The sequence below is a fragment of the Lithobates pipiens genome, unplaced genomic scaffold (assembly GCF_037356315.1).
Source record: "Lithobates pipiens isolate NorthernLeopardFrog02 unplaced genomic scaffold, aLitPip1_a1.2 Scaffold_8, whole genome shotgun sequence".
NCBI classification, from domain to species: Eukaryota; Metazoa; Chordata; class Amphibia; order Anura; family Ranidae; genus Lithobates; species Lithobates pipiens.
The window spans coordinates 558,905,514-558,930,506 of NW_027507903.1; the positions used below are offsets into that span (position 1 = coordinate 558,905,514).

A 24,993-nucleotide genomic window follows, 5' to 3' on the forward strand; every position below is an offset into this window, starting at 1 on the left:
GCGTATGACACATACCTTTTTCCTCTGAAAACAAAGGGTAAACAGTGCCTGCATGTTATACGGCGTTAATGTGTTTTACCAACGGGGCGGTATTGGGTGGTCCGCCCCGGGAGCCACCCAGTGGGACAGTGTCAGGCCGGCCACCCCGCCTCTCCTGGCCCTGGGACAGCGCTGCCTACATAGTCTAAAGTTGAGAAAAAAATAAATCACTTGCCAGTCCCTTCTCCTACACCGCTCCTCCTGTGTCAGTGTAATTGTAAAAACAAAGCTTGTAATTATCTCAATAGCTCTGTTTTTTTCTGGCTGCTCTCCTCCTCCTAATGTAGCTTTAGATTGGAGGAGGAGAGCAGTCACATGACCATCTATGTAACATCAGAGGAGAGCAGTCATGTGACCAGGTCAGTGAAAAAACTGAGCTATTGGAGGTATATGGAAGCTTCGTTTTACAACTGTAGAGCATGCTGGCAGTGCTGTCCCAGGAGACTGGGGGTCTCCTGGGAGTGCAGGGGGGTGCTTTGTACTGTGCAGGGGGAGTGGAGCTGTATACTGGATGGGGGGCTGTGTACTGTGCAGGGGGAGGGGGCTGTGTACTGGATGAGGGGCGGTGTACTGGGAAGGGGGGCTGTATACTGGAGTGGGGGCTGTGTACTGTGCGGGGGAGGTGGGTGTATAATGGATGGGGGCTGTGTAATGAGCAGGGGGAGAGGGGCTGTGTATAGGATGGGTGACTGTGTACTGTACAGGGGGAGTGGGCCTGTATACTGGATGGGGGCTGTGTACTGTGCAGGGGGAGGGGGGCTGTGTATTGGATGGGGGCCTGTGTATTGTACAGGGGGAGGGGGGCTGTATACTGTGCAGGGGGAGAGGAGCTGTGAAAACGGTTTTCCTTAAACTTGCCTCTTAAAATTGGTGTGCGTGTTATACGCCGATAAATACGGTATACTTCAGTATACCATAGTAACATCTGACAAAAAGATCTAAAAACACAGAGGCAGCAGACTTTGTGAAAATTAACGTGTGTGCCATTCTCAAAACTTTTGGCCACGGCTGTACTATTTATATTCTATACTGAACAAAGACTACTGCCAAGAAAAATGTGTGTAGCCCCTTATGTATGACAAGTATGAACATTGTGTTACTGCAGCACAAGGTTGAACATTAAACATGGTCTCTGACTGGCTGAAGTAAATGCTCTTGTTGGCATACTTTTCATACATCGGCCCCCTAAGGCAAACACACCACATCCTGCTATTCCACTTTCTCTAAAATCTTGGCAGAGTGAGTACCAAAAAAAATATCACCTGAAAGGATTTCAGAGACTTAAAACGATTGATATAGCATGATGGTAGAGCTGGGGTAGAAGGTACCAAGTCCAGCCCTTCAAGAAAAAAAAGTTTTTTGTTGTTTGAGCAAGTGGTTATTCGTTGAAGAAAGGAGCAGATTAGTATGAATACAATGTAACAGTGGAGTGCCAAGAAATAATTATGAGAATGACAAATTTTCCATAAACACAATACATGCACAAAAACAGTACTCCAAACAAGCAAAGCATGAAAGTCCAGTAAACCTAACTTTATAGTTCAATGAGAGCCATTTAACAGACTGCTGGATTTATATGGAGCCAAATCTGATCAAAGCTAAATATCGGTTTGTGAGGAAACTCCCTGCACAAGCTCATTGCCAAAAAACACAATCAGCCTCTATTCCTCCCGAATTTTCCAGTTACAAAACACAATGTTATAACAGAGAATTTTTTTTTAGAGTCAAAATTGAGTGGTCACCCTTAGTATTTTAGATCTACACTATAAATTACTAAACACTACCAAAAAAAAAAAGAAGCTATTTGCATAGTTTGCATATTTTGCAATTGGGCTAGTGTTTTCAGTTATCTTAGTTAAAGCTGAATTCTAGGCAAACATAAAAGACACAATGTAAGGCAACTCTGTACTTATGCACAATTATTATTTTGTAAGAAAGCCTTGTACTGTAAAGCACCTAGAGCTCAGAGAGGGGGCGAGAGAAGTAGCATATGGAGCCAGTCATGTGTGCTGCAGGAGATTACTAATGAGATGAGCTTGCAGGTGTGCTGCTTCTCCTGTCCAATCACAGGCTGGGGACTTGGAAGTAAAACTGCAGCAGCAAAAGCTCAGGTCCCCTCCCCTGCTCGACAGGGTTAGAACTTTGCCTGGAGTTCAGCTTTACTATACATAGGTATTTATGCACAATACTGTAAGTTTATATAGATTTACTGGTCCTTTCATGACAGTTCAATAACATGCTATGTCTTCTGCCACTTATTTTTATGTACAGCTGCAGATATGTAACCCCTGCAAAATACATGCAAAGTCACTGTTTGACAAAGCAGAGATATATAAAGGAGACCTATACTCAAAAGTTATACAAAAATACTCAGGCATCAGGAATTATGTGTATAAGAAAAGCAAAGTATAAAAAACGCTTTGTAGCAGGTCTCTTGGCATCCCAAATCATGGTCTTGTGACCTCAAACTGGCATTAGATGCCGTGGCCCACAGAAGATCTATGGAGCTTCCAATGAGAATTTGTATGAAAAGCACACTGAAAAGGAAAGTCTCCTATAAACCAGAAGTACTACAGTGCATGTTTTGTTTTTAAACCTGCTCTGTAGAATTGACAGTTCAAGCCCACTGGAGAAAATGGCAAATTTTCCCTTGAGCACACTTCTCATACATCAGTTTCTACAACACAATACAACATTGACATCAGCGCTCAACGGCGTCTGCAGCACGTTTTGCTCGGGACCCGAAAAACGGACTGTCCCAAACTCCCTGTTTAGGGTAAAGCAACAGGCTCAAGTTAAAGTGGAGGTCCACTGAAATTTTTTTTTTTTAAAGCTACAGCAGCTACAAATACAGCTGCTGACTTTTAAAATATGGACACTTGCCTGTCCAGGACATCAACGATATCGGCACCCGAAGCCGATCTGTCGCTCGGCTCTCGGGTACTGCTCCCGCTGCCATCTTCGGTAAGGGAATCAGGAAATGAAGCCTTGCAGCTTGGTCCCTGCCGTTTCTGGGACCCATGTGTTTCCCAGCAGACTGCTGGCGGGGGATTGGGGTCAGTGCGGGAAGAGGTGTAAACCCTGTGGGAGTCTATGCCCGCAAGTGGGTGCATATACCTGTATTATACAGGTATCTGCAGCCCCCCCCCCCCCCCCCCTGAAAGGTGCCAAATGTGACACCAGAGAGGGGGGGGTTCCGAAAAGCAGAGGTTCAATTTTTGTGTGAACCTCCACTTTAAAGATGGCTCCACGAAGACGGAAAAGACCCCTGGAGCTGCCTAATAAACTACTTTAAAAACATGTCTAGTGTTTTTTTTTTATTGACACTTTCCCCCCCCCCCCCCCAGGTGAATGGGTAGGGGTACGATGTAACCCATACTTATTCACATAGGTTGGGGGGCCGGGATCTGGGTGCCCTCTTATTAAAGGGGGCTCCTGGATTCCGATAAGCCCCCCGCCCGCAGACCCTGACAACCAACGGCCAGGGTTGTCGGGAAGAGGCCCTTGTCCTCACCAACATGGGGACAAGGTGCTTTGGGGTGGGGGGCCGCAGGGTGCCCCCCTTCCTCAAAGCATCCACCCCCCATGTTGAGGGCATGCGGCCTAGTACAGTTCAGGAGGGGGGGCGCTCACCCCCATCCCCTTTCCTGACCGTCCGGGCTGCGTGCTCGGATAAGGGTCTGGTATGGACCTTGGGGGGACCCCCACGCCATTTTTCTGGCGGAGGGGGTTCCCCTTAAAATCCATATCAGGCGACGGGGCTCACAAGGTGTCAATCTCGCCGACAACAGTGGCGAGATTGACTTCCTTTTCTAGTCGTAACTCATCACGTTCAAAATGAACGGACTTTCGTCTATGTGTGGGCAAGTCCGTTATTTGAAAGTCCGCCGTAACTCAGTCAAAGGCCATCGGGAAGACCAGTGGACCTAGTCTGCCGAAAAGTCCTGTCGTGTGGGCAAGTCAGTTTGTTAAGTCCGTCGGAACTTCGCCGGAAGTCCGTCTGACCTAGTCTGGAAAGTTTGGTCGTGTGTACGTGGCATTAGGTTCCACAGTGAGTATAACAAGCATGCTTTACTGCATACACAGACTGATTTACTGATTATACTGTTGTGGGTTTAGTAACACTAAGTCAGATATGCCCTCTATTCCTGTAAGCCCTCTGTGCCAAATGGATAAGTGGAGGAACAAAGACAAAGTATGTGGAGCTGGGGACAGTGACAGTTTGTTTTTTGTAAAGTCTGCAGCAAAAAAGTTTTTGGTAGAAGTATAAAAAAAAAATTTTTTTTTAAATTTATTTTACTAAATTGGGGAAAGATCAGGAACTGTTGGCGTTTAAGGCTGTGTCCACCTTTCCAAGTAATAACCAATCCTTTTCTTTCTTGTCTTAGTGTCACAGAAAGTAGCATAACATCTTCCAAATTCTTAGAAATTGATAATATAACCAATAGAAGTTTAAACTACTCTTATATACACAGTTCCAGCACCTCCACCATTGAAAGTATGTAATGCCAAGGAGTGCTGGGAGGTCTATTGCTGCTGGGGGATCTATTGCCGCTGGGGGGGGGGGGTGGATCTATTCTAGGAGGAGTCTATTGTTGCTGGAAAGGTTTATTATTGCTATGGGGGGGGGTCCATCATTGGGAGGGATCTACTGTTGAGGGAGGAGTCTATTGTTGCTGGAGAGTCTTTAGAAGTTGGCTGCTGAGAGATCTATTTTTGCTGTTAGGGGTCTATTGTTATTTGGGGGGAGGGTATTTTGTTGCAGGAGGGTATATCGCTACTGGGGAAATTATTTATTTTGGTAGGGGTTCTGTTGACTGCAGGGGATCTATTGTTGTTATTAGCAAATTCCATACAAATTAGCACCACAAAATTAAACTTGGTTTTGTATTCTCTAAAAGGGACATTAATGGGAAGTGGGTAGGGGGTGGAACCAAGAGCCCGTGTTCAGAGATTGGTATGGAGCAGAGACAAGGGGTGACTTGGAAGGGGGAGTACATGCCCTAGGTGTAGCTGTCGGTAAACCTTGAATGACAGATACATGGTATTTCTCCTAAGCAGAAGCCACCTAGTAAAAAAGTGCTCCGTACTCAATTTGTGCCAAAGGGGCGGGGGTTATCATAAACTGTGTGCATGAATAAAAATAGTGGCAGAAGGAAAGTAACATCTCTAATGATCCTGTGTTGCTTATCTTACAAAAGTATGCTATAACAAAATTACATTCAAAATCCAATGATCCAAAGACCTCATATGTAATCAATCTGGTTTCCCCCTGGTAATGTATACTTTCCTTGCATCATTTGATGCACTGGTTGCTGAACTTCACTCTAAAACAGCCTTTCTCAAGCTTTCTATAATGGAGGAACCATTCAAAATAGCCTTTAGGTCTCCACAAAACCCCACAAAAATTATACCCACATCTCACGGTAAATAGCAAGACCAATAGGTTGTAGAGCGTTTTAAACAAAGAATGAGGTATATCCCCACCTTAAATCTTTTCAGCAATTATCAAAATAAAATTAACATTAATAATGGCCAGAAAAGAGACACAAACACAAAACATTTTTAGTGACCCCTTACACTGGTGGTCAGTGTAGGCTAAAGATCAATTTCCCACTGCTCTTTCCTGCAGGAGCCCTGGTTGAGAAAGGCTGCTCAAAAGAGTCAGAACTGTATACAAAGTGTCATTTGGGGAATAACTAAAGATCATCTTCAGATTTGCTATTAAAAAACAAAACAAAAAACATGCAACAAAATATTACATAATTCTTATGTTTCAAAACCTTATAATAATTACTCACAAAGATTGAGTGCAGCGGAGGCATTTTTCTGAGCCCAGTATGGATCCAGGTTAGATTTACAGGATGGAGAAGGAGTCTTCATTTTCTTTGTAGGTGGTGTGCTAGCAGGTAGTGGTCTGGAGTGAGCGAGGCCTCCTGGGGAAGGCTTTGTTTGGTTACCAGGTTCCACCTTACCATGACCAAGACCAGCCTCTGGCTTTACTTGGGACCTGCCAACTTCAACTAATTTTGAGTGAGCACCAGTCTCAGGAGACAGGACACGAGGAGCACCAGCTTCAACTATTTTAATTTGAGTGCTGTTTCCCGACCCACTAGGACATTTGAAATGTGCAGAAGTCTCTATAGGCCCTGTACTGTCCACTAATTTCAGACCACTCTCTACTGGTACAGAGCAAAAACCACCTTCAGAGAGATTTGTAGAGGCATTGCCGCTTGCCCTATTTGTGCTTTCAGTTGGCTTGGTGAAAGTACCAGTTTCCTTGCTCTTTGAGCTACTGTTCTGCACTGTAGCAGAATTGCTATCCACAAGAACTCTGGTGAGAGGGTCAGTGTCAGCTGCTTTCTGCCCCGACATTTGCTTCTTGAAATCCTTGCTTTTTATAAGAGCGTTTAGCGTGGCAATTGGGGAACCCTTTGCATCTGGATCAGCAACTCCCAAGTGGCGCAAATGAGCCCTAGCATGGCTGGCCAGGCCCTTTCGGGTCTCAAACCAAGCACCACAAAACTGGCAGTCATTTTCTTGGTTTGGATCTCCTTCCACACCTGTAAGATGAAAGGGAGGTGTACAAAACAAAAAAGGGAATGAAATGAAATGATGAAAAATAACATGGCGAAAAAATATAAAAGATATAAATTGAAACCCAAATTATAAAAGGTGTTAAAGAAGAAGTAGCAATGGTAAAAATGAGGAGACAGACAGGTGAGGGGAGAATGTGGAGACAAAGAAGAGAAAGGAAAGAGTGAGACAGGCTGAATATTACAGCAGATGCCTCCCCCCCCCCCCCCCAACATTGCTACACAGCCCTGCTAGGCCCACCCCTGGCACTAGTGGCCTTCCAGCTCCACTCACTCAGATTCAAAGGCCCGTCCTCATCCCCCCACTGGGCTTTGGAGGATTCTTGCTGGGGACTGCCCACCTTCTTTTCCCCCAGTGAGCTCTCATCTTTCGGAAGCTTGCCCTGCTTGACTATCTCTTTCAGCATATCAATGGCAGCACCAATAGTTTCTGACCCTGGAATCCCAAGTTGCCGCAGATGGGAGCGTGAGTGGCTGGACAAGCCCTTCCGGGTCTCAAAGCACGCTCCACACATCTCACATGTAAGGGAACCTTGGCCTGGCAGGGGTATCAACCACAAAATTAATTACCAATTGAACACAAGTATTATCACTTTAAAGCTAATGTCGCTTTCATGACTGCACTTAGGATGGAACACCTACTTTTTGGCTAATTTTCCACTGATTTCAATAAACACACAATAAAATGCATGACACTGTGCACTATAATGTATATTAAAAGGCAACACTTATGTTTTGATGCCCTGTGCATTGATATCAATGGAAAACGCATCTGAGAAGAAAAAAAATTCACCAAAACAGAAAGCTGTTGTGTTTCCAGTCTCAGTCATCGGTCTATAAATTTCTTCCATAAATTAAACTTACATGGAAAACAAGTTAAAGTTTGGATGATTTGGAAAAGCACAAGCAGCCTTTAGAGTAGAGATCCAACCAAAATATTTTTACAAACTGTATCACAATACTATTATTGTCTGTGCCAAAAAGTAAAAAAATTGTACTAAAATTTTATAGCATACACTAGGAGAAGAGGGGAACATCTAAATGGAGGCGCCCTTACTTCCCCTAGTATCTTCAGGACAGGAAGTCATAGATCAATCGATTTTCTTTCCTTTCATCCTTCCAGGTCTTCCGCAGGGCTATTGTGTTCTGCCAGCAGGGGGGCATGGAGAGCCTTCCCAGCTGGCAAAATACAATGATTACTGCCAGCGGCGGCAGTAATCGCATGTAGAATAATCCAACAGGCTGGTTTTACCCAGGTCAATGAATCGACTTGGGTACCATCAGCCTGCTCATACATGGATCCATATTCTGTGGGTCCCTGCTGAGCAGGATGCATTTCGATCCATGTATGGGCAAATAAAAGGCTGGCATTACACTCAAACTTTTTTCATTCAGCCTGCAAGCTAAACAAAAGCAATCTAATACATACCTCCTGTTGGCACTTCAAGGGGTAGCGTCAACAGGAACCAGGTGAAATTTTGTTCAATGTAGGGGCAGACACTTCACATCCATGCATATGTCTACTCAATTTTTTTTTTTGACAGAGTAAGGGAGGATAACAGTTACTGTTGCAGTTTTTTTTTTAATGCGGTGCCTCCTTGACTTAAAATCCATCAATTAGGGAAGGGAAATGTCCCCATAGGAAACCCAAATGTTAACAAAAACCCAACAGAGGTTCTAACCCCTGTCTAATGTACAGAAAATATAATTTTACTTTCTGCCTGTGTCATTTTTTTTTTCTCACTTCCTATGTTAAGTGAAATCAGTCAGCAGTAAGTTAGGGGAAATCCTGGGAGCCAGCAACAAAAGCCCAACAGAAGTTCTTAGTCTGCAGGTAATTTGTTTTTAAATCAGAAGTCAATTAAAGTAAATATCCATATAGAACACATTTATAATGGCATAATTTTCTAGAATGTGCAAGTCTCTCATTTTGACTATACCTTCTCCTAAATAGCAGAAAGTCTTTCCCATGAAACATACTTATTTCCAAGTCTGATCAATTCTTACCACAGAGCAATGGAAAACAAGAAAAATTAACAGTTATGTTAATTTCACCATGACTGAGATCAAGGGATGATGTGCATCAATTTCAACATTTCACCTAGATGGAAGTGACAACTTTAAATTTAAAGATCAAAGTCAAACTTCCTCCTGGTGGCAAATTAATCACCAGTGATTTAACACCTTTTGAAAATTCCATGTCTGTGACCCCAGCACCAACGTTATCAAAAATATTTTGGCTCCATTTCTTAGCGGAAGACCTGGGAGCTATGGAAGCATAAACAAGCTACCATAGGAAGTAGAAACCTTGTTAAGTTTTAGTCTTTGGTTCACACCTTCATGTACGATAAAGTGCCAGTGATGTGCTTCAGGTGACCCTAAGTGTTTCATTTGTCATAATCCAACCAAGGCTCCCTTCGAATCTACGTAATTTTCATGTACAGTCATGGCCAAAAGTTTTGAGAATGACACAAACATTACTTTTTACAAAGTCTGCTGCTTTAGCGTTTTTAGATCTTGTCAGATGTTACTATGGTATACTGAAGTAGAATTACAAGCATTTCATAAGTGACTGCCACTCAACCATCAAATTAAATTCAAAATACTAACAATAACTTACAAAGCCATACACAACCTGGCCCCAGCTACATCACAAACCTAGTCTCAAAATACCAATCTAATCATTATTTTCGCTCCTCCCAAGACCTCCTGCTCTCCAACTCCCTTGTCACCTCATCCCAGGACCTCTCCAGAGCCTCTCCCATACTTTGGAATGCTCTACCATAATCTGTCTGACTTTCTCCTAGTCTGTCCACTTTCAGACGATCCCTGAAAACTTCTCTTCAGAGAAGCCTATCGGGCCCTCAACTAACAACTTTACATTTACTTTCCCTATCAACACATCCCCCACAGTTATTACCTCTTGTATCTCTTGATTGTAAGCTCTACTGAGCGGGGCCCTCTGATTCCTACTGTATTAAAGTGTATTGTATTTGTACTGTCTACCCTCAAGTTGTAAAGTGCTGCATAAACTGCTGATGCTATATAAATCCTGTATAATAATAATAATAATAATGTGTCAAAGCTTTTATTGACAATTATATTAAGTTTATGCAATATTGCAGTATTGATCCTTTTTTTCCAAAGCCTCTGCAATTTGCTCTGGCATGCTGTCAGACTGTCATTCTCAAAAATGTTGGCCATGGCTGTACTATTGCAGCTCCGATTTGACTTCTAGTGCTGGCCCTCCTCCTACCAAACTGAGTGTTGCTGTTCAGGGGCCTACAGAAGGCAGACATCAAGTCAAATTACTTGAATGAATACATAATGAATTTGTTTTTTAAATTTTGTCTGGGGTCCACTTTTAATCTAGGTTCACGCTGCGCCGACATGAAAGTCGTGCGACTTCCGATCCAACTCTGATCAGACTTAATGTGACTTTTTACACTCTATGGCATTGAAGTTGTATCAAAGTCGGACCAAAGTAGTGCAGGATTTTTTTTTCTAAAGTCGGAATGACTTGTGTTGGATCAGTTAAGACGGCTCTCATAGGGAAATATTGAATTTGACATGTAATGTGACTTGTGCTCTCACAAGTCAGATCCCATGTCACACCAGTGTGAATCTGCCCATATGCAGACACTGTCACCTGTTCATCCAAGGCAAAGTGACAGCATCCTCTGATAACCCACCCTTCCCAGCAAGGTAAACAGACCAATCCAGGCTTTGTGGCTCTCTCCCTTCTTGCTCTGTTGTTCAGCTTACCTGTGTTGATGATGTTCAAGAGACAATAGTACAGGCACTGGCAGATCAGGCAGGAGCGCTATCAAGTGTGGAAGGTCAAACGCTCCCCCTTATAGGGAAGTTCTGATCCATAAAAGCAATAAAGGAAGGGAAATTAGAAGGTTTTTTTTCTTTGTTTTTTTGTATATAGGTTTCGCAACTCCAATTAATTTCCATTATAATGGGTTCTTTTTAACTATACAAAACATGGTTGGCTTTTGTCCATTACATAGACACAAGGTATAACATTACCTTTAGAATCTTCTGCTTTGCTGGCGCTCTGATTTGACACCATTTTCTCCGCTGGGCTTTGCTCGGGCTTTGAACCTTGTGCCCGGCCCAAATCTATCAGTGGCCCATCATCTTCATCTGAAGGCAGCACTGCAAGGAAATCAGCCAAGTCAAAGAAAGCACAAGAATAAGGCTTACTCTCCCAAACCCAGGAAGCATGCAAAGACACCTTGGAAGAAGTCAATACTGACAGGGTAGGGAGGCGGTTAGCGATTGGCTTCCCACAATTCTGGTTGCGCATGCTTAATGAAAGGTATAAAACGAAAATGCATGAGGTCTATTGCCTATAAAGCCCTGTAGTCCAATTCCCTGATGATATGAATGAAAATTTCCCCCGACTCCATTCACACAAAGACTTTATATCACCCACAGCAAAAAACTTTGCCGCACCCAACATTTTCCACCATTAGTCAGACTACATAGGATTCAGATTCACAGCAACAGCCTTATTTTCCCCACACCAAAGAGTACAGAAATAGAAGTTTATAATATATATATATATATATATATATATATATATATATATATATATATATATATATATATATATATATATATATATATATATACACATACATACACATACATACACACACACACACACACGAACACATTTTTTTTCACAAATCTTCGTTTCTAAGTAGTTAAATACAAATGTTTCTAACAAAGTACACTATCAAGCCCCTAAGGTTGAATAAAAAAAAAAAGAAAAAAGAAAAACTAGATTCCCCAATCCAAACACTCAATGTGGATGGAGGAATCATTCCCACTGAGCTATTGTATACTGACAGACTTCCCCACTGTCAGAATGCACTGATGAGCGCTGCCGGGTATAGCCAGTGGTGATGATCAGGTGGGGAAAATCCAACAGTGCGGCTGTACAGAAATCGATCAGTAGATTGACTTCTGTCCAACCTCCCTGTCCCATACACGGATCACATTTTTATCCATGTATGGATAGCTTAACCTAACCTAAACTAGATGTTCCGACCCAGATTCTTGTTTACCTTTCTATGAGAGTGGTTTTCCCTCCTCTGGGAAGCAACCGCTTCTGTACAGTGAGACCCCCCAGACGTGAGTGGGACTGTACCCCTTAGCATCTCTAGTGTTGCAGTACAGACCCACACCAAGAGGCACTCACAGTGCAGGCAGCACAGGGGATTTTTGGCAAACAAGGTTGCAGCGGTCATGTAGAAGCATGTAAGCATCTGGGTGGACGGGAATAGTCTATGTTATGGGAGCTAGGTAGGGTGGACTCATTTTTGTTAAAAACAGAACTTCTGCTTGGAAAAAAAAAGAGAAAAAAAAAGAAACAATACTAGAAAGTTAGCAAACTTTTATCCAGTTCTTTTGCCCTTATCAGGTATAAGAAGAAGCCATGCATAAAGCTCCATGAAGAAGTCACCCAACAGGCATGACCTGCATATCCTGTTAAAAGCTCTTGCAGCTGGTAAATGTTTTTAATTACCAGCAGGACAAGGATTCTGCTACTCTGTGTAAATGAAGGAAATGTAAGACAGATAAGGTTTAAAGTGCAATGTCTGAAGCAGGAAGCCACCAAAACTAAAAGTGGAATTATTAAAATACTTATTTTAACTACAATTAAATCATTTATTCTGAGGTAAATCCAGTTGGAACCATTTTCAGCAAAATCTCTAAATAGTAGGCAAGTTTATAAATGCCACAAAAGTAATGAAAATATTAATGATAATCAGCAGGGTAGTAAATAATAAATAATTCCTTCTGGAATTTACAATTCCGCTATAACTGAAAAGTTTAGTTTTAGTACATGGAAAATGTTGATCTTATCAGTATTTTTAGTAAAAAAAAAAAAAAAAAACAATACACTGAAATAAATTTTAGTGCACAGGGACACAATATAATTCCCAATTTTTCTAAAGCGTATTCTCATCCGTTGAGAAAAAACTGCATTGTTTATAAATTCAAGATAAAATCACTGCGCTAACAATAATTAAAGCAGCTGACATAAATTGTATGGTGACAATAAAAAGCATAAAAGGTTAAGTATATGCAGTGCTAGAAGCAGCAAATTATAAAATAAGAGTCCTTAGTGTTAAAACAGAGTCTTTGTTCAAGGGAAATACTGGAACCACCCACGGTGCAGACAGATACAATAAAGGTGAACATGAGATTATCCTTCACCGAACATCAACACACCGGGCCTCTTATCAAAATGGACCACTGAATTACAGGTGGTCAAACAAGCATGATATATCCACAGCACCACGGAACCACTTCAATTGGATCATAGAAGGCTGGTACATGCATAGGATACAAGAAAGCAACTCCTCATGGTGTAGTATTTAAAAACAAGTTAAATGTGTTTCTTATAAAAAAGTCAGGGTACTCCCATTTTGAGAAATAAAAACAGGCATATCAAAAGTTGCAACTCGTCATGGATAGTAGAGGTTTCCAACCACAAAGATGGCCGCAGTCGGCATGTTACAGTGTCGTGAAGAGCTCCACCCTACGTGGCGTTTCGTCCAATAGGAGTGTCGTCAGAGGCATGGTCAGAGCTCTTCATATCCTCTTTATATAGGAGGGAGGGCGGGATAGGAACGCCCCTTCCCCCTGCACGCCAAGCCTCTCTCTCATCCACAGGAAGTGGAAACTTGTCATAACCGGATGTTTACACCCCAGTTTAGACTTACATGGCTAAAACACACCCACGGCGCCCATGTTTTGGGCAACCAGATAAGAAATATATAAAATACTAGTCTGGTTTCTGAAGGGAGGGTAGGAGAAAAAGTACCGGGCCAAGTTGGAAACAAAAGTAATAAAAACATCCACAAATTGAAAATGAATTGCTAAAATTAGCAAACGGCTTATCAAAGGCTGGCTATGAGATCAAAGCAATGCTGCCATCTTGTGTTGGAAACAGATAGTACAGAAAATGCAAATGTATAAAAAAAATTACACAGAGAAACCCTAACCAAAAAAATATTACTACAAATATTAAAAAAAGGAAGACTAATCTAGGGATTCAGCTATTGTTGATAAAGGCATTAACATCAAATTCTATGTTTAAGCCAAATGGTCTATAAGATTTGAAACAAAATCCACCAGGTCTCCATCTTTGAAATCTCTCGTCTAATATGGCTACCGCTCCAATGAGGGTCAATTAGCGGAATTGATTCTGTCACCGCTAGGATTGGGAGGTACATAGACAATTTCTTGCAGCCTTTTGTCTCTAAAACTCATTCCCATCTTAGGACAGTACACAGGTCATTAATATTTTGAAGCAAATCACTTGGAAAGAAGGGTATATTTTGGCCACTGCTGACGTGGCCTCTCTGTACACCATTATTTCTCACTGTCATGGTAGGGAAGCTGAAGTGCTTTTTGAGTAGAGACTCTGGCATCTGTGGGTAACAGCAAGAGTTTTTTTTCTCCATCTCCTCGACTTTTCTAGGATCCACAACTATTTTTGGTTCAATGGCACCTACTATCTGCAAGGTTGAGGAGTGGCGATGGGTGCCAAGTTTGCACCTAGTATGGCCAATATTTTTATGGCCAAGTGGGAGGAGGACGTCATCTATGGTGGACAGAGGACTGAGTTGATCTTCTGGGGACTATACATTGTAGATGTCCTCATCCTATTGGAGGGAGATCGTGCCTCTTTGGATTTTTTCATTGGTGAGCTTAACACCAATAAATCGAGGCATTGTTCTCCAGCATGAGGTCAGCACCTCTGTTACACATTTTTTTCACCCTGAAATTAGAGTACAATATGGTCGGCTCATTATATCTACATACTTTAAAGACACGGATAGGAATGGCTACAAAGGGACAGACAGTTGCCATCACGAGTCCTGGTCCAGGTCTGTCCCTATGAGCCAATTCCTCAGACTGAGGAGGAACTGTTCCTTGCAGGAGGACTATCTCAGAGAGGTAGGTGGAGTCCTTGAAAACTCGATTCCTACAGAAGGGATATACAGTCAATGGTCTGGACCGGATCATAACTGATGTTGCCTTAAGGGATAGAGATGATTATAACCTAAAATAAGAGATGAAGGTGGACAACTCTCTTCTCGTTTTTTGTTTTATACCACTTATTTGAACCAACATTTTTCATTTAAAAGAGCTTTAGAAAATACTAGGTGTCCTAAAAAATTATAAAACAGTGGGTCCTTTGCTCCAGGAACAACCCAGGTGCACCTATAGGAGGTGCACCCCCCCCCCCCCCCCCGAGACTTCAGATAGCCCCAAATGTAATTTTTCCTCCAGTAAAACCAAGTTTCTTTGGAGATTTTAAGGGCTATTTTCGGCGCAGAAGCTGAGGTTTGCCAAAATAACAGCCTTAGGGAGAGAAAATCTCTCCTTTAGTTCTAATGTCACAGGTCAATGTGGGCTCTTTCATCACATGTTCGACCAAGAACGTGGTTTATTTTATTACCTGCCCTTGCCTACATTATGTAGGTTGCACTATTTGCAAGTTGGAAACCAAGCTCAAGGAGCATTTAGGGAATAATCGCAAAGGTTTTTTGAACCATAGTTTATCCAAACATTATTCTTTGTGCCATGATAAGAGCTTAAAGGGTACATCCTTTATGTCTATAGACAAGTTTGACCCTCATTGGAGGGGTAGCCATATAAGGCAAGAGATTTCAAAGATGGAGACCTGGTGGATTTTTTGTTTAAAATCTTAGACCATTTGGCTTAAATATAGAATGGGATGTTAATGCCTTTATCAACAATAGCTGAATCCCTATATTAGTCTTCTTTTTTTATATTTGTAATAATATTTTTTTGGTTAGGTTTTCTCTATGTCATTTTTATACATTTGCATTTTCTGTACCTTTTCTAACCACTAGATGGCAGCATTGCTTTTATCTCAGCCAGACTTTGATTAGCAAACAGCTTATTTTAGCAATTCATTTTCAATTTGTGGCCGTTTTGATTACTTCCATTTAGATCTATTACTTTTGTTTCCAACTTGGCTCTGTTCTTTTTCTCCTACCCTCCCTTCAGAAACCGGATTAGTATATTTTACATAAAGTATCCAAAAAAAGCGAGTACACCCCCTCACATTTTTGTAAATATTTTATTATATCTTTTCATATGGCAACACTGAAGAAATTACACTTTGCTACAAAGTAGTGAGTGTACAGCTTGTATAACAGTGTAAATTTGTTGTCCCCTCAAAATAACTCCACACACAGCCATTTGGTGTTATCGCTCTCACTCTCTCATACTGGTCACTGGAAGTTCAACATGGCACCTCATGGCAAAGAATTGAATTGAAAAAAAGAATTGTTGCTCTACATAAAGATGGCCTAGGCTATAAGAAGATTGCCAAGACCCTGAAACTGAGCTACAGCACTTTGGCCAAAACCATACAGCGGTTTAACAGGACACAGGTTCCACTAAGCACAGGCCTTGCCATGGTCGTCCAAAGAGGTTAAGTGCACGTGCTCAGCGTCATATCCAGAGGTTGTCTTTGGGAAATAGATGTACGAGTGCTGCCAGCATTGCTGCAGAGGTTGAAGGGGTGGGGGTCAGCCTGTCAGTGATCTGACCATACACCACACACTGCATCAAACTGGTCTGCATAGCTGTCATCCCAGAAGGAAGCCTCTTAAGATGATGCACAAGAAAGTCCGCAAACAGTTTGAGGACAGACTAAGGACATGGATTACTGTAACCATGTCCTGTCGTCTGATGAGACCAAGATAAACTTATTTGGTTCAGATGGTGTCAAGTGTGTGTCACAGCAACCAGGTGAGGAGTACAAAGGCAAGTGTGTCTTGCCTACAGTCAAGCATGGTGGTGGGAGTGTCATGGTCTGGGGCTGCATGAGTGCTGCCGGCACTGGGGAGTTACAGTTCATTGAGGGAACCACAAATGCCAACATGTACTGTGACATAATGAAGCAGAGCATGAACCCCTCCCTTTGGAGACTGGGCCGCAGGGCAGTATTCCAAAATAACGACCCCAAACACACCTCCATGACAACCACTGCCTTGCTAAAGAAGCTGAGGGTAAAGGCGATGGCCTGGCCAAGCATATCTCCAGACCTAAACCTTATTGAGCATCTGTGAGGCATCCTCAAACATCCACCAGCTTCATAATGTCATCATGAAGTGCCAACCTGTGAAGCTCTGGTGAACTCCATGCCCATGAGGGTTAAGGCAGTGCTGGAAAATAATGGTGGCCACACAAATTATTGACACTTTGGGCCCAGGGGTGTACTCATTTTTTTTGCCAGCGGTTTAAACAATGGCTGTGTGTTGAGTTATTTTGAGGGGACAGCACATTTACACTGCTATACAAGCTGTACAGTCACTACTTTACATTGTAGCAAAGTGTAATTTCTTCAGTGTTGTCACAGGAAAAGATCATAAAATGGCTACAAAAATGTGAGGGGTGTACTCACTTTTGTGAGATACTGTATTTCTTATCTGGTCTCCCAAAAGATGGCCGCCGTGGGTGTGTTTTAGCCATGTAAGTCTAAACTGTGGTGCAAACATCCAGTTAAGATGAGGTTCCGCTTCCTGTGGATGAGAGAGAGGCTTGGAGTGCAGGGGGAGGGGGCGTTCTTATCCCACCCTCCCTCCTATATAAAGAGGATATGAAGAGCTCTGACAACGTTCCTTTTGAACAAAACGCTGCGTAGGGAGGAGCTCTGACGTCACAGCACTGTAACATGCCGACTGCGGCCATCTTTGTGGTTGGAAACCTCCGCTATCCATGATGAATTGCAACTTTTGATATGCCTGTTTTTACTTCTCAAAATTGACTTTTTATAAGAAATAAAATTTACCTTGCTTTTAAATACTACACCATGAGGAGTTGCTTTCTTGCATCCTATGCATGTACCTAAGAATTACCATTGAGTGGGACTACAAGATCCAGCCTTCTATGATCCAAATGAAGTGGTTCCGTGGCGCTGTGGTCAAACATGCTTGTTTGACCACTTGTAATTCAGTGGTCCATTTTCTTTGGTAAGAAGCCCGGTGTGTTGATGTTCGGTGGAGGATCTCATCTTCCCCTTATTGTATCTCTGTTTGCACCGTGGGTGGTTCCAGTATTTCCCCTGAACAAAGACTCTGTTTTAACTCTATGGACTCTTATTTTATAATTTGATGCCTCTAGCGCTGGATATACTTAACCTTTGTGCATTGTTTATACTGAATGTAACAAGATCTCTGTACAGGGAATCATTACTTTAATTACAGACTTTTTCCCCTATTCAGAGATCATGTTAAATGGAGTCCAGGCGTTTCCTGATGAATCAGAGGGGGCATGTGTCAGCTGGACCATCTTGAATGCAGTTCAGAGATTAAAGATTTGGAACCACGCTTGTGGTTACCAATGAAAATAAAAGTATGACAATGGTGAAAAGCAGCATATTGATGCAATATCTCATATAAATGGTATGAACATGTAAAGTCAAGTGGAGCGCTAATCAAACTTTCTCAGATTACCAAAGATAACTTCAAAATGTAGAATTCCTTCAGTAATTCAAAATGTGCACATGTAAACAAAGTGAAAATTATATAACGAAAAATAAATGTGTAATGCAATTCCGCCACACAGAAAAATATGATTCTGTGCTCTCCAGATCACCTCCCATCACCACAATGACCAAGTTGCAGGCTTACCAGAAAGCCATGATCCCCTGCATAAAAGAACAGTCAAGGAGACTTGTCATAAAAAGGGCTTGGCAACTCGTATTCTTAAAAAACTAGTCATAAGCTCACATCCCTCTTAAAAACCCTCAGAGCACTGAGCAACAGCACTGTACAGAAAACCCTGATCATGCGGACGTGGTGATGCACTGAAAAGCCATATGTCATCTTTGGGGGGGGGTATGAGCTTATGAGAAATATTAAGGCAAGGAGTTGTTTTTTGACCACTTTTATGCAGGGAGTTATGGCTTTTCTTTGCCATATTTTGGACTTACATCACATATTAACTTTTTTTTATATTGTTTGTACTTTAGGTTTACTTGTGTACCTTTTGAATTACCAAAGGAATGATACATTTTCAGGTTATCTTTGGTATTCTAAGAACGTTTGATTATCGCTACATTTGACTTTACTTAAATGCAGGTCCTGCGGAAGATGTGAAGATATTAACCCTATCTTTCTGAAAATTCAGCACCAGGACCCAACAACATGTGTTGTTCAACCAGTGTTTATGTATGACCTATGGATGTGCCTATTTTACATACATACGGCAGGGGCTCTACATATGTAAATGCTGGTTTCACACCACACAAATATCCCTGTGCGTGCTAAAGGGTCCTTTTAAAGTGACCCTATCACTTAAAGGTTAAAACAATGAAACCCTTACCCATTTAAAAAAAATGGAAATATACTTACCCTTCCAGGGAACTCATCTCTTAAAATTCTGCCAAAATTCAACTTTCCAGCCGTTGCAGATATTCAACACTTCCGGGTTTTTGAATACTTGCTACCCAAGCTGCATGTAGTGGTTTCTCCGGCTGGCTCATACATAACTACAGTACAAATGAGCCGGTGTAAAGTGATGCTGTATGTGGTGGGTAACAAAGGGTGTCTTGTCCCATCTGAACTGTTGGAGAGCAGTACATTCCCAGGGTTTTAATAGATGGTCTGTCAGAAAAATATAGCATAGCTTATCCAGGTTCAGCCGGAGAAAAAAAAAAAAAACAGGATTAGTCCCATTGAGAACTTTCTGGGATGAAATATCCTAGCCTAGCACCAAGAAAAGTAAATTTTCCAAGTGCAAGTGAAACTGACTGCGCTAACACCAGGCAACGTAAGATTTCCAGGTGTTATAATAAATCTCTTCGAAGGTAGCTTTTCTTGCCTTCAGCACCTGGGCCAGTTTGGTGCCAGAAGATTTACGGTCTTGCTCTCTCATTCTATTCTGTGGAGTAGGCTACATAGATTGTTTAGAGGAGTGAAGACGTACAATAGCCTGAACTGAGACCAGGGGATAACTACAGTATCTAGGGCCTGAGCTGGATGAACTCTAGTTCTGGATATAAAAAGCGTTAGCTTGTTATTGTATCTGGTGGCTAGGATGTCCACATCCTGAGCCCCCCATTTTTTTGCATATCAAACTGAACAAATCTGGATAAAGAGACCATTACCTGGATGAAGAGTCCAGGCAGTGGCGGCTGAGATAATCTGCCTGCCATTTGTCCACTCCTGGGATATGCATTGCAGAAAAGAGCTGGACAGGGAGTTTCTGTCCACAAGAGAATCTGGGTTGTTTTTTTTCAAGGCAGCCAGGCTCCTCATGCTCCCTTGATAGTTGACATTTGCCACTGTGGTGACATTGTCTAACTGTACCCAAATTGGGTGGCCTTTTAGAACAGAGGTCCATTGCTGGAGGGACAGCCTAACCAGCTCTGAGCTCCAAAATGTTGATGTGGGGGGTTTTGGCTTCTCTTTTGACCATGTTCCTTGAACTCTCAAAAAATGGAAGACTCCTCCCCAGCTTGATAAACTTAATTCTGCCTTCCAATTGTAGGGGAGGAATGTCCCATTGTCAGCGTTTACGTGGTGATACACCATGACAAGGAATTTCATGTTTGGGGTGATAGATGCATGGGCAGATCCATGGAAGGAGTCTGCTTTTTCCATTCCGATAGAACGTTAGCTTTAGTGGTTCTTGAATGGAAGGATACTGCCTTGAGGGAGGCAACCATTAGGCATAGAACACTCATGGCAAATATCAGTGTTGAATTTGTTTTGGATCTCAGCTGTCAAGCATTAGCTATTAAAGCAAGAATTTTGTTTTATTGAAGACAGACTTTTGCCTGAGATGTAGCTAGAATTAGACACAGATACTTAATGCGCATGGAAGGCTGGAGAGCAGATTTTTTTTTTTTTTAGCTGATCACTCAGCCAAAGACCTGAAGCAGTTGGATTGTCTTTTGGACATTCACCAATAGTTACGAGGCAGATGCATCTCTCAGAAGAAGGTCTATCAGACAGCCCGTCACATAGACACCCTAAGTTCCAAGCGCAAGGAAGGGTGCCAAGAGCCTTGTGAACAACCTGGGAGCAAGAGGACAGTCCAAAAGGCAACAGGACAAACTGGAAGTGCTCATCTGCCACTGTAAAACCATCACTGATGGGGTGGGTAAATGGAAACATGCAGATTGGCATCTTGTCTCAGAGAGGGTAATACTAACCTTGCTAATTCCAGGTGAATTTTTGGAATATGAAGGAATTTGAAGAGGGGTTTTAATTTCAAGATAGGATTGGGTTTTGGTACCGAGAAAAGGTTTGAAGAGAATCCATCTCTTGAACCTGTCCTGAGGCGGTATTGGTACAATCATTCCCTGAGGCAAGAGGTGGCTCGGGACCCTTTGCAAATCTAACTGCCCTTGGTTAGTACTGAAATAGTGGCAAGCTTGTTGTAGGGCTAGGTCTGGAAGGGTAAAAATTCTGCCCACACACTCTTGAAAAGAGGGAACATCTTCAATGGGTACAGTGAGATATTTGTTTAGGGCAGCTACAGCAGGGCCAACAACAGAAATAGCCCACTATTTTTGTAAATGCTTATTGAACTGGACAGAGTGAACCAGTGGTCATAGATACTATCTGTTCATAAATAATAAATGTTTTGCAAGCTTAGTAGGTCTCTTTATGCCAATAGGGTCACGGTAAGGCAGAACAGTGTCCACCTGTACAATGTCAAGGCTTTTGTATACAGAGGCAAAGGGCTTTTCAACATTAGCAAGCATACTAAGTGAAGATTCCACGTCAATGTAGTGACAGTGTGGGGGAGTGAAAGTCTTCTGCAGCTTTCTCCAACACTGCTTCTCAATCCTTTTCATTCCTCTGTGACTCAGCGTCATCTAGGTCCAGTATATCAGAGTCAGATTGAAGTTAAGAAATGAACGTTGGAGAAGAGGTGGAGCGTTTGAGCACTGGACAAGGATTTCTGAACTATAGCCGTAATGTGTCAGAGAAACTGTGGCATAGATGCAGAAAAGATTGCTTTTATCAAATAGACCTCTTGTGGTGTGCCTGAAATAGAGGCAGAATCAAATGCTGAGACTGGTATTAAGACCTGCTCCAGAGTGAATGTTCCCCTGCTGCTTAAAGTTGGCTACCTTTCGCCTGGTCTGCGCCATAGCTACAAGTGAAGGAATTCCAATGCTGTTCTTACGAAGTAGAGTAAGAGATAGGCTAAGCATGCCGAGTAGGAGTACATGGTAACCCAGTTGCAGACCACCCTGCAATGAATCCTTATCGAGAATGGGTGGGATGAAGGACCTTATAAGGACTCTAGGCAGAAGTGGCATTAAAGTCTACGACCAGTGGAGTGATGTAAGACCTGGTCACCCACCTGAGACTGAGCTCTGAGTGGTTACATTTTAGTGGCTAGTTTGAAATGTTTACAAACTCAGCCCCGATTTAAGGAGTAATGGTCAAATATACTGGGTGACCCTGTCTTACCTGTTCACAAAGCTGGACTGTAAGTAAAGTCCAGGCTTCATCCATCACGTTGGACATATCCCTAAAGGGGGCCTCAGGAACTGGGTTATATTGTGATGGACTGTGGCCCTGGACCTATAAAGCACCCTGTGGCTAACTCTGTGCACTGCACCAAATGCCAAGGTGAGCGCTCCATGCAGGATCCCGTGTTTAAAGTAACTTTACACGCCAATCCACAGCATGTGGTCTGAATATGGCTTTCAAGGTTTAACAGAGATTGCGCTGATCCAGATACACTACTTCTGTAGACAGTGAGCTTGAAGAAATCTTTAGGAAAATAATAAAATAAACTAATAAAGTATTCAAACTGGTCCATCACCTACAGACACTAGCACAAATTGAGGACTCATGGACTAAGGTAGGGTTATAGGGGAGGTGTCCTGAGGTTGGGGGCTGAACAGGTGTAGGCATTTTTCACCACCTTAACCCAAGAACTGAGCATTTGATCCAAATCGAAGTCTCCAAAACTCCCAAATTTTATTGCGGGTTATGCAGTTAATTCTTGCAACAGATGGTGCATACCTTGCATGCATCTACATTTAGAAAGTCATCAGTGCATTTCAGGTGCAATATCAGGCTCCTACATAGTCTGCCTAGAGCTTTCTGTACAAAAAGGCAGTTCCTTAGTTCAGAAGAACCCCACACAAAAGCAGTGGTGGAAATGTTATGGCTTGAAATTGCTTTGCCGCTTCAGAGCCTGGGCAGCTTGCAGTTTTTAAGTCAACTATGAATTCTGCATCATACCAAAGTGTGCAGAAACACAATGCAAGATAATCTGTCCCAAAGTTGAAGCTGAACTAGAAATAGATCTGAACTTGATACTGATTCAAGGCACACCAGCAAATCAACCAAGGAGTGTCTCAAAAAGAAGAGATGAAGTGTTCTGAACTGGCCTAGTCAAAGCCCTGATTTGAATCCCATTCAAGTTTTATGGGAATATTTGAAAGTGGCAGTTCCTGAAGGAAACTCACAAACATCTTGCAACTAACAGGAGTTTTACATGAAAGAATGGTTAAAAATTCCACAAAGTTATTATTACAGATACTTGTATAGCACGGTCAATTTACACAGCGCTTTACATATTTATTATACATTCACATCAGTCCCTGACGTCAAGGAGCTTACAGTCTATAAATCTCCAACTCACATTCATGCATTCACATACTTGGGCCAATTTAGACAGGAGCCAACTACCCTACCAGTATGTCCTTGGAGTGTGGGAGGAATCTGGAATACCTGAAGGAAACCCACACAGGCACAGGGAGAACATGCAAACTTCATGGTCGGGTGCCATGGTCGGGATTCCAACCAACGACTCTAGTGCCGCTAGGCAGAAGTGCTAAACACTTAGCAGTTGTGCTGCCCCAATGTTATAGCCTAGTGGGTAGTCATGCAAAATGCCTACAAAACAATTTCTGATAAAAAAAGGGCAATACCAGAATCTAAGGCCAAGGGTGGACTTTTTCCAGAGAACCCCACTGCATCTATTAATAGTTTTGCTAAACAACCTCTATGGAGTGTACTTTACTTTTTTATATTACTGCATCTTCTGTGTACTCTGCCTAAGTAGATCGAGAACAAACGGTGCTTGATCTGCTGTTTCCCTAGCAAAAGCAGCCAGGTTTAGTAGCTCTAAATCAGGAGTGCTCAGAGCTGAGTGTCTCCAGGTTCATACTCGACAGGGAAGACCTCTCACAGCTGTCCATCTCGATTCAAATTTTGGATGTCCTGGGCTCCCAAAAAAGAAGAGTAAATCTGGATACATGGCAAGGCATAAATTTGTTTGCATGTCTCATAAGAAATGTATGGGAGTTGTCATTGCCAACTTGATGTGAGCGTGCATATCGGGTATCCTGACACTTCTGTATTATGGTATGCTTGTACCAGTTTAGTAACTCCATAAGCAGTGAAGGAAAGAGAAGGACAAAATCCCTGGAGTCTGCTCCTTTAAAAAAAAAAAAAAACAGCTTCCTTATTTTTATACATGCGGGATCCTTTTAAATTTTTTTTTTTAAACGAATCTAGGATCCCACATACGTTTAACTGACCTGCACTCAGGAAACCTCTAATACAGGCTCCTGTGCAGCTAAAAGAGTTGGGGTGCCTTCAGCTGCCTTTGTGCTTTGTTGTGCTACTGGTGTGTCCCCACGCCTTTAAGAATGGGTTGCCTCCAGGCCTATCTGCAATCAATTTATCAATTGCTTTATATGCTCCAAAATAGAGACCCTCAGAGATTAAAGTTAGGACAGCATTTTACAGAGGGTCTTTGACGAGGTATTGCAGCTTCCAAATATATTTGCAAATGTTGTGCAACTAAAACCTTTTTTTCCACTGGCCAGCTGGGAAAACTTTAGTTTTGTTTGTATTGTGCAAATCCCTTCTATGTGCACCTTTAATAGTAAGTTACAAATTGGAGTGGTTGCCATTTTGTTTAAATGAGCAAAGGGAGCCTTAGCACTGTCACATGCAAGGAAGTTATCTGCTGCCTCTACTCGTTATATGCTAGGTACATTTTGTAGTGATTTTTCACATTAAACTTTGCTAATACATCCCTGATGGATAATCAAACCTTAGATTATAAATACATGTCCACTCCAACCATGTTTATGTCAAACCTTTGCAATCAGCGTGCCCATTTATACCTTAACATGTTTTAGCAATACCCACTACTAAAATTAGAGCTTTGTGAACGCTCCAATTACCATTTGAATGAATATAGTTGCCATCAATCAGGGTACCCCAAAAATTTATTGTGGAATTCTATCTGAGGTCCTGGCCCACGGGTTGAGCACCATGGCATGCTCACATAAACATAAAAT

The 24,993-nt window shown here is 42.2% G+C and overlaps 1 protein-coding gene across 7 annotated transcripts in view; it reads right to left on the reverse strand.

Annotated features, from left to right (window-relative positions):
- Window positions 1-24,993, reverse strand: part of WIZ (WIZ zinc finger) — a 290,134-nt gene that overhangs the window by 187,425 nt on the left and 77,716 nt on the right. For 6 of the 7 annotated variants that reach the window (XM_077470010.1, XM_077470013.1, XM_077470015.1 and 3 more), the window contains 3 exons: window positions 10,671-10,799; window positions 6,910-7,173; window positions 5,841-6,602 (listed from right to left, as the gene is read on the reverse strand). In XM_077470010.1, the coding sequence (XP_077326136.1) occupies window positions 5,841-6,602; window positions 6,910-7,173; window positions 10,671-10,799 (1,155 nt within the window). The remainder of the gene's footprint in view (window positions 1-5,840; window positions 6,603-6,909; window positions 7,174-10,670; window positions 10,800-24,993) is intronic. The other variant, XM_077470014.1, reaches the window with a different exon arrangement.